The 19,599-nt window shown below is 44.4% G+C and overlaps 1 protein-coding gene across 6 annotated transcripts in view; it reads right to left on the bottom strand.

Moving 5' to 3' along the window:
- The window catches only part of Plpp4 (phospholipid phosphatase 4), a 135,023-nt gene extending 116,279 nt beyond the window's left edge, over positions 1–18,744 (bottom strand). For 2 of the 6 annotated variants that reach the window (XM_017322323.2, XM_017322324.2), the window contains exon 1: positions 17,965–18,744. In XM_017322323.2, coding sequence (XP_017177812.1) covers positions 17,965–18,020 — 56 coding nt within the window. In that variant the 5' untranslated portion in view covers positions 18,021–18,744. The remainder of the gene's footprint in view (positions 1–17,964) is intronic. The other 4 variants (XM_030242728.1, XM_030242729.1, XM_030242730.1 and 1 more) reach the window with 4 other exon arrangements.
- Between the last annotated feature and the right edge of the window lie 855 nt (positions 18,745–19,599).

The raw sequence follows: 19,599 nt of genomic DNA, 5'->3' as shown, positions 1-19,599 counted from the left end.
GAACTAAGAAATTGCAATGTACAGGACATTCTAAGGATCCCAGAGGGAAGGAACAGCTGCAGCCTGGAGAGTCCAGCAGAGATTTCAGCAGCTAACCATGCTACCGGATAAGTCGTGAGTTGAAATTTCTCCAAATGAAACTTTCCATTGAAATCCCGAAGAGGCAGACCAGAGGACAGAGCATATCCCAAGATTAAAGGATACAACATAGGATCAAAGGCAAAGCAGACACTCACACAGCCTAGAACTCGGCTCTGAGGGTGAAGGTGAGCCACCTGCAAATCAAGTGTAAGCAAGAACCAACCCAACATTCCCAGGGGGGGAAACAATCTGGAGTCCCTTCAATGCCTGAGTCTCCGAGCCTGTACACAGAAAACAAAGTGGAAGGATTGAGACTAAGGGGAAGAGATCTTACCTATATAACAAGAGAAAAAAATCAAAGCTATAAATTGTCTTGATGTCTATTTTAAATGTTAAAAGATGAAAAAGAAAAATGAGCACAAGTGAACAGCTAGAAAACGTCAACAGAGAAACCAAGACTCAAAAAAACAACCAGGTTCAAAAACAAAACAAAACAAAACAAAAACAAAACAAAACAAAACAAAACAAAACAAAACAAAACAAAACAAAAACAAACTACCACGGAAAAGAGCTTCTGCAATGAAACACTCATCGCCCAGGCTCAGAGGCAGCATCGACACAGTTGAGTAAGGAATTAGTGAAAATGAAGACCAGTCAGTCTAAGGATAGGTCCCTTAAACTGAATTATGACGTGGAAAGCCAAGAATAAGACAGAGCAAAGCTCCTGAGCTTACGATGCAAACTATCTACTACAGAACCAGAAGAGAAGAAGCATTAAGAACATGGGGTGGGAGAGCCACCATCTTTAGACTATTCGCTTGGTTTAAGGAAGGCACAGCTTGAAGAATCTCATTGAACCCAGCAAGCAAAATGCAAATGAGATGAACTCAAGCACATCACAGTCCAACTGCTTGAAAACAAAGTGCTGAGAAACAGTCTTAAAACTGTCAAATGTAACAATGTGCCATATTTCGGACGGGGCAATGACAGCGGGAACAATGGAGCACACACAGGACATAAAGACAGCCTCAAGATGCTAAAAGAAACTGACAACCTTGAAGTCTGTAGCTGCCAAAACAGCTTTAAAAGTAAGATCAAAATAAAGACAACTGCAAGAAAATAAAGGCCAGTGGAATTCATTTCCAGCAAACTATACAAGAAATATTAAAGGAAATTCTTCAAGCATGAAAAATACAATCCCAGACAGAAAATCAAATCTGAAAGAAATAACTCAAAGTTTTGGAAAATGTAAATATTTACAAAAGATCAAGTAGATTAATTTTTGAAATCCAAGGGAAAGATTATTGGAATGTTTTATGGGACTTATAATTTAAAACAAAATCTAGGATAATTTATCAAAGGCTGAAAAGAGAAAAGAAAGTATGATGTCATAGGTTTTTACATTGCACATGAAATGATGTGAGACTGACTTATGGATGATGCTGATTTTCAAAAATACACCCTGATCTCTAGAGAAACTAGTAATATGTGTTTGAGCCGTATAAGTTTAAAATTAAATAAGGGAGGTCATGGAGACTATCAACAAATATTTGACAAACCTAAAAGACAATAGTGAAAGAGGGGAAAAGGATAGATGGAATAAGTGAAACTCAAATGTAGATAATCAACTTAAACCTGCAACAGACATTATTGCACTAACTATAAATGGATTAGTGTTTCTAATTAATGACAGAGACTATCCAAATGAATAAAATTTATAAAGCTCTATACAGTGTTTATAAGAAACATTTTTAAGAATAAAAAGAGAACAACAAACGTATGTTGAAATTGAAAGAATAGAAAAAGCATACTTCATGCAGACACTAGTCTCAAGAAAGGTAATGCCAAAATACATTAATGTTAGATAAACTTCAGAATGAGGCATTTTACAAAGAAAATGGAAAATTTATTAGCTTTATCAAGTTAAATTCATCAGGAGGTAAAAGTGGTATATTAACTAGAAATATATTGACATTGAAATTATAACATATAAATCACTTATGGAGAAAAGAAATAGTAACAAAAATATTGTAAGCTACTCAGTTAAGAGCAAGATACACGAGCTTGGGAATGTCTTAGCTCATTTGATGTTTCTACAATATAATACTAGGAGCTAGGTAATTTATAAAAATGGAAGTGTTCCTGCATAGCCCTCCAATGTGGATTGTGCTCCATCACTCCCTGGAACAAGGAAGACAGGATGGGGAGGGCAGATGAGAGCAAGGAGTTGAACTGACAGCTTTGAGCTCTTTAATAACTGGCCTGAGGGGTAGAGCTTTGTTACCTAAGCACCCCTCATCAAGCCCCTCCTCCCAACACTGGTACACTGGAGACTATGTTTCCAACACATATTTATTGGGAACACTGGGAACATATTCAAACTGCAGCAGGGGAGACGTGTAAAACTATGAAACAGCACAAAAATAAGCACAAGGAATGTTGGCAGCAATAAGACAAAACAACAATGATCTCAACAGCAACACTAAAACAACCCAGAGGCTCTAATTACTCTCTTCTGATAGAAAGAGCCCACCTTCACATATAAAAGGGTACATTGGTGAATGAGTTAGTAAGGGTTTGAATAGCCCAGTCAAGTTGCACTAATATATTTAGAACTTTGTACCCAACAAACAGAAACTGCTCATTATGTTCAAGCTATATATATTTACTCTTAAAACTCATTATATATAGCCACACAGAAAGTGATAATCATAATTATATAAATGGAATAAGCTATCATCTTTGATTTCAGTACAATGAAGCTATTTTTACACCATCGTTGCATCTACATTAATTATTAGATAACCAATACACAGAAAGAGAAAGCAGCCTTCCCAAGTTTGTACAGTTAGTTTGCAGTTAGTTAATAGCACATTAGTACTGTAAACCTGGACATTATGAAGCCAAAGATTACAGCACTAACCATTGTACTACTCTGCTTCCATGCCGGGGGGGGGGGGGATTTCCTCAAGATACTCTCTCTCTCTCTCTCTCTCTCTCTCTCTCTCTCTCTCTCTCTCTCTCCCTCCCTCCCTCCCTCTCTCTCCTTCTCTCTCTCCCCTCTCTCCCCCTCTCTCTTCTTTCTATATGTGTGTCTTTCTCTTTCTATATGTGAGGTGTGTGTGTGTGTGTGTGTTTGATATGCACACATATATACATGTATATCAGAATAGTAAAAAAAAAAAAAAAACAACAACAACTACGGTAATTAAAATGTCAGTTGAATCACAGCAGGTAAATAGAAAAATCTGAATAAAATCCAACTGCCAGCTCACAGATAGATGATATTTGCCTCTGATGAAAATGTTGCTGAGAAAAACCAGAGTCTCTTCATAACCAAAAAACCATCTGACAGGAGAGGGAGGGACCAGGAAGATGCATCAGTTGGTAAAGCGTTTGCTGTGCAACATGAGGATGCAATCCATCTCAGCACCTACATAAACTGTGAAGAATGCACACGAGTATTCCCAGTGCTGGGCAGGCAGAGGCAGCAGGATCCCTGGGGCTTCACTGCCATCTTTACTGAACTCCAGTTGCAGTGAGAGGTCTAATCCTCAAAGCTAGGGTGGAAAGCAAACAGGGTCTTAAGATGAAACGTCTGGCCTCCCATGCATGTCCTCAAAGTGCACAAACACCTGCGTGCATATACACACATGCAATCACGTGTACAAACACACACACACAGCTAAAAGAAATAACCAGTACACTGAAGAATGAATAGTAAACAACTGTAAAATACTAGACACTACAAAGACTATTTCTGATTTAGATAGGAAATGACTTTCTAAACAAGCATGAAACTGTTCAGGAGGAAAAGGGCAGATTTACTCAAACAAAATCAAAACTCATATGCAATAAGGGAAATCACAAAGAAACTTCAAAGCAAATCATGGAAGTATAGACAACATCTGCAATGCATGAAAGTCTAATATCTGTCATCCTGGATACCTCTCTCATTGCTTTGACAAAATATCTGACAAGAAGCAATTTAAGAGAGCCAACGTTTGTTCTGATTTGTGGTTTGAGGACGTATAACTTACTGTGCTAGGAAAATGTGGTGACAGACAACTCCGTGGTGGTAAGAGTGCGTGGCAGCCGCTTGCTCGCATAGCCATGACCAAGAAGCAAAGAAAGACAGACGATAAACTTCAACACCTGTTCCCTCCACCACGCCAAGATGAGATCCACTTTCTCTAGCTAGGACTCGCTGCCCTGAAGGTTCCATATCCTCCCCCAACAGCACCACCAGCTGAGGGCCGAGGGTTCAGTCACACGAGCCATGGCGGGTTGGAGGGCATTTCACATTCAAACCATAGCACCCACAAAGCACAGAGCATGCCCTGCAGGTCAAGAAGAGCAAGCTGGCGTTCCCAGAGAAGCCTGAGCTTCTATAGAAGACAAAATGTGTGCAGGTGAGAAGATGCTCAACGGATCAGAGAGACATGAAAGGAAAGGCTACTCTCCCTCCCAGACATCCTGCACATATTTTGAATGAGCAGTTTATTAACGTACAGATAAATATAAAATACATGAGGGCTTTGATCCAGAAAAGGCTACTGTAAAAACTTCTTAGGCAGCAATATTGCAATGCTGTTTGTTACAGAAAACATTAAAATATTCTAAAATTCTATACCTATATTAATAAATTGGAGATCCATACAGCCAGTGAAAAGAATCAAGCACAATTAACACAGATAGAAAACATCTTCAAGACAAAAAATGTAGAGAAAATTTACCTGTGCAGAGAAAGTAACCCTTGTGGGGCGCCTGGGGCTGCAAGTGTTGCTGAGAAAGGGCTTTTCTCTAGTCCAGGCTGGTGACTAACTATGCCATCAAAGCAGGCTGTGCATTCATGGCAATCCTCCTGTCTCAGCCTCTTAAGTTACTGGGATTACAGGCACACTTCACTATGCTTGTGTGTGTGTGTGTGTGTGTGTGTGTGTGTGTGTGTGTGTGTGTGTGTGTGTGTGTTGTTCTAATAGCATATATTAAGATGTTTACATTTCAAATATAAAGGGAGTAGTCCTGGTAGAGACAGATGAAGGGATTCAGGGAGCGCTTCATCTTCTTTGGGAGGAAGTGCACTCTTCCAACAGATCCACCTTGCCATCCTCTCTAGCATTTGTCAAATCAGACCACAAGCAGGGTTTCTATCACATGCATCATTAAAATTTTACCTCATTATTTAAAAAAATTTTTCAAAGTGAGTCTGTTAATAGTAACAATATCCTCTCCATGTTCTTAATTGAGAGCCATCTACAAAGTGGATCATCTGAGTTTTGATCTGTTCCATTTTATTTAGCATACAATACAGACTTCCTTGGATGTGTAGGAAAGCCATTACAGGTGAGGATTTACACACACACACACACACACACACACACACACACACACACACACACACACATATATATATATATATATTTTTTTTTTTAATTTATTAGGTATTTTCTTCATTTACATTTCCAATGTTATCCCAAAAGTCCCCCATACCCTCCCCCCCACTCCCCTACCCCCTACTCCCACTTTTTGGCCCTGACGTTCCCCTGTACTGAGGCATATAAAGTTTGCAAGACCAAGGGGACTCTCTTTCCAATAATGGCTGACTAGGCCATCTTCTGCTACATATGCAGCTACAGACACAAGCTCTGGGGGTACTGGTTAGTTCATATTGTTGTTCCACCTATAGGGTGTAGACCCCTTTAGCTCCTTGGGTACTTTCTCTAGCTCCTCCATTAGGGGCCCTGTGATCCATCCAATAGCTGACTGTGAGCATCCACTTCTATGTTTGCTAGGCCCTGGCATAGTCTCACAAGAGACAGCTATATCTGGGTCCTTTCAGCAAAATCTTGCTAGTGTAAGCAATGGTGTCAGCGTTTGGAAGCTGATTATGGGATGGATCCCCGACTATGGCAGCCTCTAGATGGTCCATCCTTTCTTCCAGAAGCTGGAAAGAACCCAGATGCCCCTCAACAGAGGAATGGATACAGAAAATGTGGTACATTTATACAATGGAGTACTACTCAGCTATGAAAAAAATGAATTTATGAAATTCCTAGGCAAATGGATGGACCTGGAAGGCATCCTCCTGAGTGAGGTAACCCAATCACAAAAGAACTCACATGATATGTACTCACTGATAAGTGGATAGCAGCCCAGAAACTTAGAATAACCAAAATACAAGATACAATTTGCAAAACACATGAAACTCAAGAAGAACTAAGACGAAACTGTGGACACTTTGCTCCTTCTTAGAATTGGGAACAGAACACCCATGGAAGGGGTTACAAGTGAGGATTTTTACACCTTTACTTTGGTACTTCAATATATCACTCCCCCTCCCACCCAGAATTCTAAGTCAAGGGGCAGGCCTAATTCTGTGGCCAAGGTACCACACTATTCCTCAATGAAGGCCATGGCTATCTCTAACTCCATTTGCAGCCTCTGGCAATGTCCCTTGTGATGATGTGAATAAAAGTGGTGATGGGCTCACACTGAGCAGCACTATTTGAAAGGATCAGGTAGTGTGGCCTTGTAAGAGTAGGTATGGCCTTGTTGGAGGAACTGTGTTACTGGGGGTGGTCTTTGAGGTTGCAAAGGCCCAAGCCAGGCCCTATGGCTCTGTCTCGTTCTGGTTGTCTGTGGATCCAGATGTAGAACTCTCAGCTACTTCTCTAGCACCATGTCTGCCTGCATGCTACCATGCTTCCTGCCATGGTGATAATGGACTAAATCTCTGAACCTGGAATCCAGCCCAAATTAAATAAATTCTTTATAAAGGTGGCCTTGGCCATGGTATCTCTTCCCAGCAATAGAACAATGACCAAGACCAAAGTTGGTACCAGAGAGCGGGGCATTGCTGTTGCAGGCCTGACCTTGTTGGCACAATGTAGACTTTGGGACTTTAGAAAAGCAGTTGAACATTTTAAGCAGGACTTTATGGGCCATACTAGAAGGACCCTAAAACACACTGGTGTTGAGATTAATGTAGATTAATTATGATGGCTTGGCTCATGAGATTTCAAAGAAGAATATTGCTAAGTAGCCTAGAGATATTTTGTGTTCTTGTGATATTTTGATGAAGAAGGTAACCGTTTTCTGCCCTTGCCCAAAAAATATCTGCCTGAGGCTAGATTGAAGCATTAGGGATTAACAGCTTGGCAAAGGAGATTTCCAGACACCCTAGTATTGACTCTGTGCTGCAGTTATTAGTGGCCATTCTTATGCAGATCTATAATGAAAAGAAGCAATCTGAACAAGGAAAAATACAAAATTGTAAAGGTTGAGGGGAAATAAGAAGCGCCAGAAAATGTACTGGAACTAAGTCCAGTGCTCGGGGAGATAAAAAGTTTAAAGAAAAATCGGATGCTAAATGGAATAAAGGGAGTGGTGACTTCAAGGCAAGGGTGGGTGACCCCCTCTCAGCTAAGCTTCCAACTTGTAGAGAGGCATTAAAGGCAAGTTTAAGCAGAGAAGGAAACTATCAACGACAGAAAGCTGGCACAGATGTATTGAAACTAAGGGCCCAAGTTCCAGCCCCAGCAAGCAGCAGAAATTGGCAGCTTAGGCCATCTGGTTCTGACTTTAGAGTCCAGGATATAAGGAAAGGGTTATGGAACCTCCTTCCATAGCTGAAGAAAGCCACTGAGGCCTGATCTGTGTCAAGGGTATCCCTGCATGGAGTCCCAGAGAGGCTAATGCATGAAGTTTTGAAGGGAGAGCCTTCATTGGAGAGCCTTGGTGTCTTCATTGGAGACACCAAGAGTGGCAGGAAAAGGCATGCCATGGAAAGCTGAGGACTGGGTATGGAACCAGCCCAAGAGAATAAAGTGTATTTCTGTGAACAAAGCTGAAAGTCGGAGATCTGAAGTCTGTTTTCACATCAGACATGGAGAAGCAAAGTTTGGAGTTAGCCCTGCTGATTTTCAGCCTTGCTTTTGGTCTAGTGTTTCCTAACTACGCTTGCTTTAGAATGGTGATGTATATTTTGTGCAGTTTTAATAGCATTTCCTCACTTTGCTTATTTTAGAATGGCAATGTACATTCTGTGCAATTTTATGTTCGAAGTACATGATCTGATTTTCTAGTTTAGTTCTATAGGAGGTTACAGTTACAAGACTGCCTTGAGTCTCAGAAGAGACTTTAAACTTAAACAGTGTTGAGACTGTGAAAGACTATGGGGACTTTCGAAGTTGGACTGAATGTAATTTGTATTATGATATGGCTACAAGCCTATAAGGCCAGGGAGTAGAATGCAGTAATTTGAATAAAACTGGCCCCATTGGCTCATATTGAGTGGCACTCTTTGAAAGGATCAGGCAGTGTGGCCTTGTTAGAGTAGTTATGGCCTTGTTGGAAGAATTGTGTCACTGGGGGTGGCCTTTGAATTTGCAAAGGCCCAAGCCAGGCTCAGTGGCTCTCTCTCTCTTCTGGCTGGCTGTGGACCCAGATGTAGAGCTCTCAGCTCCTTCTCCAGCACCATGTGGAAGTGCATGCTGCCATGCTTCCTGCCATGCTGATAATGGACTAAATCTCTGAACCTGGAATCCAGCCCAAATTAAATGGTTTCTTTATAAAAGTGGCCTTGGCCATGGTGTCTTTTCCCAGCAATAGAACACTGACCAAAACATCCCTTCCAACATAAATTGCACTTGGGATATTTAGTCTTTCAGGTTTTTAACATGTTTTACATAATGTAAAATTCAAAAAGATTGGTGTGAGGCACGTTTCTGCTTCAAATAATTCTGTAGCAATTACCAAAAAGAACTCTCTCTCTCTCTCTCTCTCTCTCTCTCTCTCTCTCTCTCTCTCTCTCTCTCTCTCTCCCTCCCTCCCTCTCTCTCTCTCTCTCTCTCTCTCTCTCTCTCTCTCTCTCTGTGTGTGTGTGTGTGTGTGTGTGTGTGTGTGTGTTCTGTAACAGGCAACATCCATATTGATTATTGGTTATGCATAAAACTCATAAATCTTCACTATAAAATGAATTATACGTAGCATGAAGAAAACATGCCAAATATATATTATCCAATCCTATTACCACACCCCAGCCCTGCCCAGAGAAAACACCATTAAGTTATTGGGGGTTCCTTATGGGGGATTTTATCATAGCTACAAGAACAGACTGAGTGCATTACATCACCGCAGGAAAACATCATGCACACTGTTCTTGTCTGTCTTATCACTTACTAATAGTTGTCAGGTTTCTTCCAAGTCTTCCAACTCCTACCAGGCAGTTCCTACAAAGCTGCACTCACCTGCACGGACTGACACCTTGCTGTTTCCAGATGCATGTCTTGTCCTGCTGCAGAAGTCACATGCTGAAAGGTAGGCATGCTCTTTCTGTTTCCATTAGCTCTCTCTTCACAGCCCTTGCCCGATTTTCTATGGAGGGGGACTTCTCTTTTCTTATTGACTGGGAAGAGCTCTCTGGATAGGCCAGGCATTGAGCTCTTCACTCTGTAAAATGAGAATATCACTTCCTGCCTGAGTAGTTACAAAGATTCAGCCATCTCACACATGGCCATCAGCCTTCCTTCCTATAGCCACCAAGTTAAAGGTTATAAAGTTAAAGGTTACCTACATGTAAATACATGTCAGCATTGTTCTCTATGACTTCTTTCATCCCTAAGCTTTCTGACTAGTAATAATCAACATGAATGTTGTCTGTTATAGAATATGTCTAGAAATCAGGTCCATCCTGTGGTCCTGAGAGCTGCACCCTTCCAATTATTGTCACACTGGGGAACTGGGCATCTTTCACCGGCTTATATCACACCTCAGTCAGGGTGGGGGATATTGTGTAGCAGTCTGCTCCAATATTGAAATATTCTATATTATAGGAAATTCATCAAACAGGAAGATAAACAACTCAAAATAGCATCAGGAAGTCCCTGAAGTTGACCAAAACCTCTAGGCTCCCTCCTTGTCAAACTAAGCAATAAAAGCTGAAAGCCCCTCTCAGAAAAGGGAGCTAAGGTGCAAAAAAAGATTATGAGGCAAGTAAATCTGAAAACAAACAAACAAACAAACAAACAAAAAACTGAGACCAGGTCAGCTGCCTCCAAGGAGTTACCTGGAAGAGGTTTAGACCAACGAGCCACCTAGAGAGGACACTTTCCCACCTGTTGAATTGTCTAAAGGGTGTGCAGTATGCTTTGGGTTTCTAGCTTTGGTGAGCTGTCACACTTGCTAGGGTGGGCTTTGTCAATGCGGCTGTTGCTGAGTCATTTCTGTTCCTGTAAAGTCACCTCTCATCCATCTTCCTGTAAGTAACCCCAATAAAACGATTTGGTCCACCAAGTTGGACTTTGATGATATCTCTAGTTTGGTCTGCCGTGGGCTCACAATCTGGGGTTAGTAGACATGGGTGCAGCATCTCTCCAAGGAAAATTTTGTCACACAACAGGGGAATGAAAAGATGAACTTGTACGCTAATCATATGCTGTCCTTGGTGACCATCACCCCTTATAGCAGCTCACATTTACAGTAGTCCTCCCGGGGAGGATCACATCCTTATCCCTAACAGAGTCGGGATTTCACTGTGTGACCATGTATCGTGATGCCCACCCATCTACAGGGGGGTATGTTGCTTTAGGCCTCTCTGGGCAACTCTCTGAGGGAAAGCAATGTGGAATACAAACTGGATCTCTCTTTCAGAGTTCCTGTTGGATAAAGAGAAGCCAAACAGTTTATTAAAAACCAGTGCATTCACCCAAAGTATAGCTCTCCTTAATTACAAATGGATTCATAAAAAAAATCGCAACAGCATTATGCTTACTTGTCAAAACTATTCATAACAAGCCACATGAGTAAGTAGGCAGGCTTTTGGTCATATATAGATTTCTCTGTGCCAGTGAGAACAAACAAGTGCTCACGACAATGCGGAATGGATTGTCACATGTCGAGACAAAAGTCAGACGGAAGTGCATGCACACTGTGAGTCCATTCATGTTGAGTCAAAAACTTGTGCTAGAGAAATCAGGGCAGCCATGGAAGTAGGCTCGGCAGGTGTGGTGGGGCGGGGGGGGGGGGTGCTGTGGGCAGCTGCACACTTATGAATAGGACATTTTTCTTTGTGTATGTTATTTTGGGATTGCACTAAAAGAAATTTCCAGTTTTGTAGGTCAAAACAGTCAAATACCAACTATTTCACATGGCTTAAACTTCCATTTCAATGGAAACATATCTTAAAAACCCTCTGGCAAAGCAGAAAGAAGCAATCAGCACTGGCCAGCAGAGTGCCAGCTTTCTGGAAACCGACCTAAATGCCCGTACCAAGTCTGATCCCGCCTCCTGTGCATCTGTTACTAGTAGAAACGGTGTAACGCCAGCCTCCAGCTTTTATAGGGATGCTTGTGATGAAGCTGCTTCCCTGTGTCATCTTTCTGCAGCAGCCTCCGTCCCCAGCAACTCAAAGTTCCCTAACCTGATCATGTTCCTGGCTGAAGAGGAGCTGCCTGTAAGCAGGGTTTGTAGCTCTTCCACACATAGCACCAAGGCAAACATTTTTAAAGAAGCAATATTACAAAGATAATTTTTATATTTACAAACACTATCCCAGAAAAATAGAAGTGCCAAGCCAAGCTTTTATAAGCCTTGGGTGGCTCATAAAAGGCTTCGTCTTTATAACTAAGTGAAGTAACTGCATCCATCAGTTCTGAAACTGATGATCGCTTTTTGCCGTCTCCCTGTGGGAAACCATCTCATCAATTCTGAGAATTCTGAGCACAGCCATCTCATTTTACAGTGGCCAATAATATTTCAAACCGAAGCACTATTTGTCAGCCAATCGGGAAGATGCATTTCCAGGGCAAGTGTTCAGGGACACTCACTCTTACATGCATAGATGACGGTAGAGAGGGTATTTGGTGGAGAAAGGTCCAAGGTGGGGGGTCTAACTGAACTACTGAACTCAACAACTCTGAAGGTAATAGGAACAGACTGTTCTCTTTAACACATTATATGACACAGTTGTACTTGTGACATCTTGACCCCCTGACTTAGGATTGCTATTAGGAAGGATCCATAGGTTAACCCTCCCCTAAGAAGCCACTGAACTGAGCTCTCAACTCCATCAGATAGCAAGACCCCTGAGCAGGCTGTAGAGGATCGCTGAACTTAGAGCAAGCTGACACTTCGTAGGCTAAAAGGATTCCCTTGAAACATACTTAAAGGGCTTTATTATTTGCTAGAAATCCCATACTAAATAATTTATAATAAGAATACTATTAGCTATCTACAGCATCTCTCTTCACATTATGTATTCGTTTTAATAAAAGACAATAATGGCACTAGCTCTTTTTGAACACCTACCTTGAGCTAAGCACTATCTCACTTAATAAGCGCAACCCTGATGTTTATGAATGTAGCTATGTATTTCTATTAAATGAATGGGGATTCAGAACTTTAAGCTAGATAAATAATCTGCCCAAAGACTCACCCAGCTTATAAGGGGCAAATTCAGGATAGAAAGTCAGTCAGTCTAAGGCTAAAGACCAAAGTCATGACAACTCTACTACAGTGCCATTCACAAACACTACATATATGTAATAAGGATTAATGAGAACGAGGCAAGAAGGCAGTTGCATCTACTGTGGGTGCTAAAAGCACCACTCTAATCAAATCCAGTGAGTTATTATCTCCTCTTTCCATATAAAGTAACTGAGGTTCAGAGATCCAAAGCAATTTGCTAATTAGTGACAGAGCAAAATTTCAAACTTGAACCCATATAGCTCCAAAGCCCATGGTCTTCTATTATAGCACTTTGACCCCAGTATATTGTTTGAAACTGCTATAAATGCAAACACAACTACAACAGGCATGCTATCACAGAACAGACTAACACTACAGTAGCTAGCCAATCCCCACATCTCAGTTAGCAGAGAATTACCTTCTGTCCTAGAGTCCACTTGCAATATCTTGAGCCTCCATGCCAGCTGTCCCTACCTCAAAGCAACATATGTTGGCATACAGCTTCATGCTCTCTCCTAAGGAAATTCTTGCTGCCTCTCCCAAGTGCACCATGGTAGGGCTCCTTATCTGGCCTCATTTAATTTCTTAGCAGGGCCAAGGAGGGCTTTTTTTTTTTCAAATGGCCCAGAAGGAGAAAAGCAGAGGAGACCATATTCACTTGTTAGACATTCCTAAAGCCTAGTGGATGGAAAGAATGCCTGCTCAAAATGCAGACGCCAGCACTTCCTTTATGTCAGTCTGTAGGTTATAAAGAGCTAACCTGGACTGTGGGTAACTCTGACACGGGTGGTCAACAGATACCCTTAAAAGTAGCTTTGTTCTGCACCAATGCGCACACTCAGATCTCTAGGGAAATCTCCATTGGAAGTCAGGTCACACTCATGGCAAGGTCATATGGGGAGCAATGGGGAAAGGAAAGAAGATGGAGATGTGTCCTAAACCCTAGAGTCCCACTATTGGCAATCCAACAGCAGGCAAGTGCGGAGATGACTAGCCACAGTACAAGAGCAAGTCAGAAAGGTACTCACACACTTCGCTGCTCTGCAGTGGAGCAGAGTCACACACAATTGCCCTTGGAAGTGAACAAAACCTGTGTGACCAGTGGAATGGTCCTTTAACACCACTGAGCAAATACCTGAGCAGATGGCTCTGTTTCAAGCCTTTGGAGCCAGGCTGCCGACACTCTCTGAAAGGTGTTTGCCTTGCAAAGGTGAGGTCCTGAGACCCAGAATCTATGTTAAACAAACAAACAAACAAACAAACAAACAAACAAAAAATCTGGACATAGTGGCACATGAATAAACCTAGCAGTGGAAAGGAGGAGACAGGTCTATCCCTGGAACTCACTGGCTATCTAGCCTAGCCTTCTTGGAAAGTTCTGGGCCAGTAAGAGATGAAGTTGAAAAAATAAAAAAGAAAGAAAGGAAAAAAAGTGAACTGTGTCTGAGTAATAAAACCTAACGTTGGCCTACACACACATGCATGCATGCATGCACACACGTACTCACACACACATCCCTAAAGGGCCTCCTTATGTTCTTATCCTAAGCTCATTTCCTATCAGAAAACTCCCCACCTTGTCCATGAAATCCACAGTCTACAGCCACACCTGGTGAGCTGTTCTCCATCCAAATTGTGCCTACAGGCTGCCAGGCCATTACTCTGCAGGAATGTCCTTGAGCCCAGGCCTGTCTCCTACACCTGGCACCGGATGTGTAGGTGAGCAGCCATCCCTGGGCATCATTCTCTGGCATCCATTCCACCTTCTCATCACTCCCTGGGTTAATTATTCCTCCTTTGCAGTAAACTGAGCTACCACAACCAGCCCAGGCTGGAGTCCTACAAATATCATGTGTGATGTGGATGCTTGTGTGTGGTTTGTACTTGTGAGAGTGCAGGTGCCATTAGGGCATGAAGAAGGTATTATAGCCCATGGAGTTGACCTAAAAGTGTTGGTAAGATGCCCAATGTGGGTCTTAGGCAGTGAATTTGGGTCCTCTGTAAAAGCAGTAAGTACTTGCAACCCCGGAGCCATCTCTCAGTTCCCAAGATGTGATAGCCTTCATCACTACTTCTCATGTAGTATTCCCTCAACAAATGAAAGTTCCCATCTTGGCAATTATAGTAGAAGTTACTGAAATGTCAACAAACCTGACGCCCAGGGATGGTGACCAGGAGCTCAGAGCTGCTGAGGAAGGTTCAAATCATGCTGGCATTTGTGAAAACACTTGCTGATTCTCTCAAGTCTTTGGTGAAAACTTGCCCCAACCCCCAGATAAAACCAGTAGGGTCCTTGAGTCTCAAAAGCATCAGGGCACACTAATTGTATCCTCAAAGCTGCATGTGGCCCCTCTTAAGTTTCCTCCACACTGGGTTCCCCTAAGCATCTTCCCCTCGGTTAAACTAAAGTTGGTACACAGTCGCAGCAGTTACCGTTCACTGTTCTTCTTTTGCGTTGCCGTTTGCTTGTTTAAGTTTTGAAGCAGGGCTGCTCCAGAGGCACAGAGGATGAGATCATCTGCAGACTGTTCCCTGAGTCTAAATGCATAAATCCTGGGCATCAAACTGGACTTCTGGACAAAGGGTTTTTCCTCAAGTGTTGGCAAGAGAGCTGACATGCCCATGAGTCCAAGGCCCATCTCATTAGGCCTCACTTAAAGTCCACAGGGAGTAGTCTGTGGATCAGCTGAGAGGACATGCCTGCTGCCAGGCATGAAGGGGGATCAGGATGCAAGCACATCTCCAGGAGAGGGTTCTCTAGAGCAACAGCTCTCAACCTGTGGGTCGTGACCCCTTTGGAGGTCAAATGACCTTTTCGCAAGGGTCACATATCATATCACACACCACACATATTGGATATCTGCATTGCAATCTATGGCAGTAGCAAAATCACAGTCGTGAAGTAGCAAAGAAGCATCTTATGGTTGAGGATCACAGCATAAAGAACTGTATTAAAGGGTTGCAGCCTGAGGAAGATTGAGAGCCACTGTTCTAGAGCATAAGCTAGCAAGAGGTGGGGAGGCTCTCCCTGGTCTAAAACTAGCTTCTGGTTCTGGGAGATAGGGCATCCGTGCCAAGTTCAAATGAGTGATGACTGCATAGTCTGCACTGGTCAGCGTGGCAGGCAGACCAGATTCTACTTGCCTGGATGGAACTCCCCGATGTCCCAGGGCTGCAGGGAACGCAGTCTTGATGGCAGTGAGCCTTCACTCAGTCCCCTCCTCACCACAGTGCTGCCAAAGGGAAGAAGAGAACTTCCTCGCCAAAGCTAGCCTCTGCCAAGGCACCAGAAGCTTATCCGAGGAAACAAGAGGTCATCTGTGTCCCCTCTCCTCCTATGTTCTCCCAGAAGCCATTATCTGCATAAACTGCCACCCCCAGCTTGACTTCAGTGCCAATCTGGTCTTTATAGATAATATTGGCAATTTCATATGAAACTCAAGAATCATGCCAAAATGCAATCAATGTCCATATGTATCCTGTGGTGGCAGGTGATTATAGATCCCGCACTAAAGAACACAGGAGGGGCCTTTGGGGAAAACACTGAAAAGTGATGGGTGATTTCATTGGTTGGTTGGTTGGTTGGTTAGTTGTTTTGTTTTTTACATGATGTTCTTAGAAAAAGCCAGACACACAAACAAAATTTACCAAGTTTTCTAATTCACTAAACGAGCCATTGTAGATTTGAAAACATCTCATACGTGTTTGGAAGACTGTTTGAAAGGAAATGTGAAAACATATAAATATTTTGCATGTGGTTAGACCCTTTTAAAATAAATCTTCCCGGAAGCAATTAAAGCAGAGAGCCTTCTAGCCTATTTCATGTTATTCCTGCATTACTTTTGTACAGACATTCCCCCCCCAACAAATGTTAGATTCTACCATGCACTAACCATCAGTCTATCATTTTTAACACCTAATCATTGAGTGGGGTTTTAGCCTATCTGCCAACCCAAAACTGCCCCCCATGCAATCAACCGGCAGCCAGGCCTTTGAAGGTTTACTCCAAAGGTAGAAAGACAGAGAGAAAGAAGGGGGAGGGGCTTGATTCTTTTCATATGCATCAAGATCCAACTGAAGTTCCTTCTCCCTGTTCCCAGTGAATAACACTAGTGTTCAGGCAGAAAGGGGAGGGGGTGGCCCACATCTGGAAAGCTCCTAGTCTTTTCTGATGGTATGAATGAATCCTCAGGATGAATTTAATCCCTAATTTAAACGCATGTGCGCGCGCGCGCACACACACACACACACACACAATAAATAAATAAATAAAATTTAAAAAGCATTCCTTTCTATGCATATACCCCAAGGTGCAGAAGTAGTCTTTTATACTACACACTTGCCTACCTGCCATGGTTGGGGCAGAAATTTATTGGGAGGGGTGCTTCTTGATTGCCTTGATGGGACACACACACACACACACACACACACACACACACACCAAGACTCCAGTAAATCGAGAAAGTCCGTGCAACTTTAATATATAAAATGTGTCAGCCAGCCATGGGTAGGAAAGAGAAAACCTGACCTACTACTGGGGGTAACAGTGCAGATGTGTCAGCCGTGGTAACCCGCAGTTACCCCCTTGGTAACTTAAGGCTACCTGCTAGGTGGGTTTGAACCCAAGAGACTAGAAAGCCGAGAAAGCTCCTTGGGGGAGCCCGAGCACAGACATTTCTGAAGAAATGGCACCAGGCTCCCTCCTTTTTTCCGAAATGACTATTCCTAGGTGCCACCTGAACATTTCAATGCTGTCCCCAAAGGGCTTCTGCCAGTCACATGTAAAAGGAGCTCCTGGTGTTCTGAGCCCCGCAGCCTGCTGCAGATCCTGACCTGCTCAACCCTCCATGGCAACAGTTTTCCAGGCAGAGAAGTAACGCAGACACCTATTTGAGGCTCTGTAGGGCTGTCAGTTCAGGAACCAGGGACATAGAAGGAGACCTAGGCTGACCCTGGCTGCCTGGGCACAGCATGGGGTGTCGGGAGAAGGGGCCAAGAGTAAAAACTGCCATCATCAGCTTCAAAGATCACAGGAGAGAGAGAAACTTCCCTAGGGCACGAGCCAGGCTGCCTGTCCTGGTCTTAAGGAGCAGCCTAAATTCCAGGGACAGGTGTGCGCGGGGCTGGTGAAAGGATCAGACTTGGGGCATCGGAGCTAGGGCCGCCAGACTTGCTTCCAGACTAGGAGCTACTACGGAAGCAGGTCTCAGTCCTGGGCATGCTAGGATTACTGTGCGCTGAGGGTCCCAAGAAAAGGAGGAGAGGATTTCTTTTGATCCCGTATGGAACATCCCCGGCACCAACCAAGGAGGGAATCTCGAACCCAGGCCCCGGCGAGACACAGCAGCGCAAACAAAGTTGGGGCTCCCAGAGGCTGAGTCTTTAGGTCCCCTCCCGCGGTGCACCACTACTTACACAAAGACCCCGAAGAGAAGGGCTCGCACCCCGATCTCGATGGCCAGCTCCCGCATGGTGCAGCCGGAGTAGCTCCCGCAGCGGCAGCTGGCGCTGTCCGTGGCTCCCACGGCTCGGCCGGAGCGGCTCTCCGGAGCCTGGGCGGTGAGGGAGGCGCGCTGCAGGCCGCGGGCGGGGGCGGGAGGCGGGCGCGGGGTGGGGGCGGCGGGGAGGGCTCAGTCCCAGCCTCCCGCTCTGGGCTCCCGGACACCCAGACACCAGCCTCTTCAGGTCCCACTCCTGATAACGCCGATCAGGGGCGCGTCAGGGACTCACTGCTCACTTGCGATCAGTGCTGTTTCTGTGTCCTGGGTTTGCGCCTGGCGCCCAGGACCCAGGAGGGGAAGCCTGGGGGATGCCCTGCTGTCGTCGCCGCCGCCTCCCTCCCGGCGCGCTGCGCGGCTTCCCGGCTACTGGGCCGCCCCTGGGCTCCGCGCCCAGCAGCACGCTCCGCCGGCGGCCGCTGCGCGCCTCCTCTCCAGCCTGCGACTCCTGCTCTGGCTCTCTGCTCTTTCTTCGCACACCCGCACGTGGACATGGAGATGGGCGCTTTGGGGATTCTCTCACACTCAGGACAGCCCTGGCATTCTCTGGCTCCACCTGGGAGCGCTTCTTCCTTTCTGCTTTCTGACCCTCTTAGGTCTTACCAACCTCAGATTTTCTTTTCCCCACCCCTGATTCTAGAAAGTTCCCAGAAGATTGCTCCCAATCTTTGCTTTCTCTCAGAAGGTGCCAGACTGGAATACAAAAACCCTGACACAAACTGAGGGCCAATGTGAACTTGGTCCCCGCCCTCTTATGCCACCATTGTTATGTAGTATCTGAGGACCCTCTCCTCTCCTCCAGCATCCTCCAACACCATCAGTGGCTTGGGGCTGCTGTGCTGTGGATATGAACAGCAGCTCTCTTAGCATCCCTGCCTGCACATAGCAGGCTATCATCAGGCAACAAGTAGAAGCAGGAGCCTTGGTCTCAGTACTCAGTCAGAAATTCAAATATAAATAAATGGTGGCCTGGGGGTGACAACCACAAGCCTGGGACCGGCGGCTTGGTCTTGGCTTTGCATTTGCATCACCCGTAGAAGTCATTAATCATACTTGTAGGGTTGTCTCTGGGGAACTTGGATCTTTCTTGGATTCTAGGAAAGACCTCTCAGGATTTTGTGAGCAGGGATGGATTAGAAGTTGGCTCCCGGTCCTGGGGATCTAGATTTCCCACTTGGACCCAAGTAGGAGTAGGTAGAAAGCAGACCCTGTTGCCAATGGCACATGCCAGCCCTTAGACAGCTGAGCCCAGGCGCCTCAGTGGGGAGGGATCCAGGCTGTGTGGAAGGAACACCATCCCAGCAATTGAAGATACAGAAGCAGTGTCTGCTGTCTGTGGAGGGCTTTGGCACGTGAGCAGTGCATGTATAGATCATCAGGCACATGGGATATCATGTTCAGGGAGACCAGGAGAGATGTGGAAGGAGGAGGAAGTGGCTCTGTTCTCCATGACTTGGGCCTAGCATTCCTATGAAGACAACTCTCTTCCCACAGCTTGACCAAGTTGTACCGGAAACCCTACGGCTGAGGTTGCCCGGTAGCTGTGTTCTGA

The sequence above is a fragment of the Mus musculus genome, chromosome 7 (assembly GCF_000001635.26).
Source record: "Mus musculus strain C57BL/6J chromosome 7, GRCm38.p6 C57BL/6J".
Classification (NCBI taxonomy): domain Eukaryota; kingdom Metazoa; phylum Chordata; class Mammalia; order Rodentia; family Muridae; genus Mus; species Mus musculus.
This window is presented reverse-complemented; position numbering and strand designations above follow the sequence as displayed.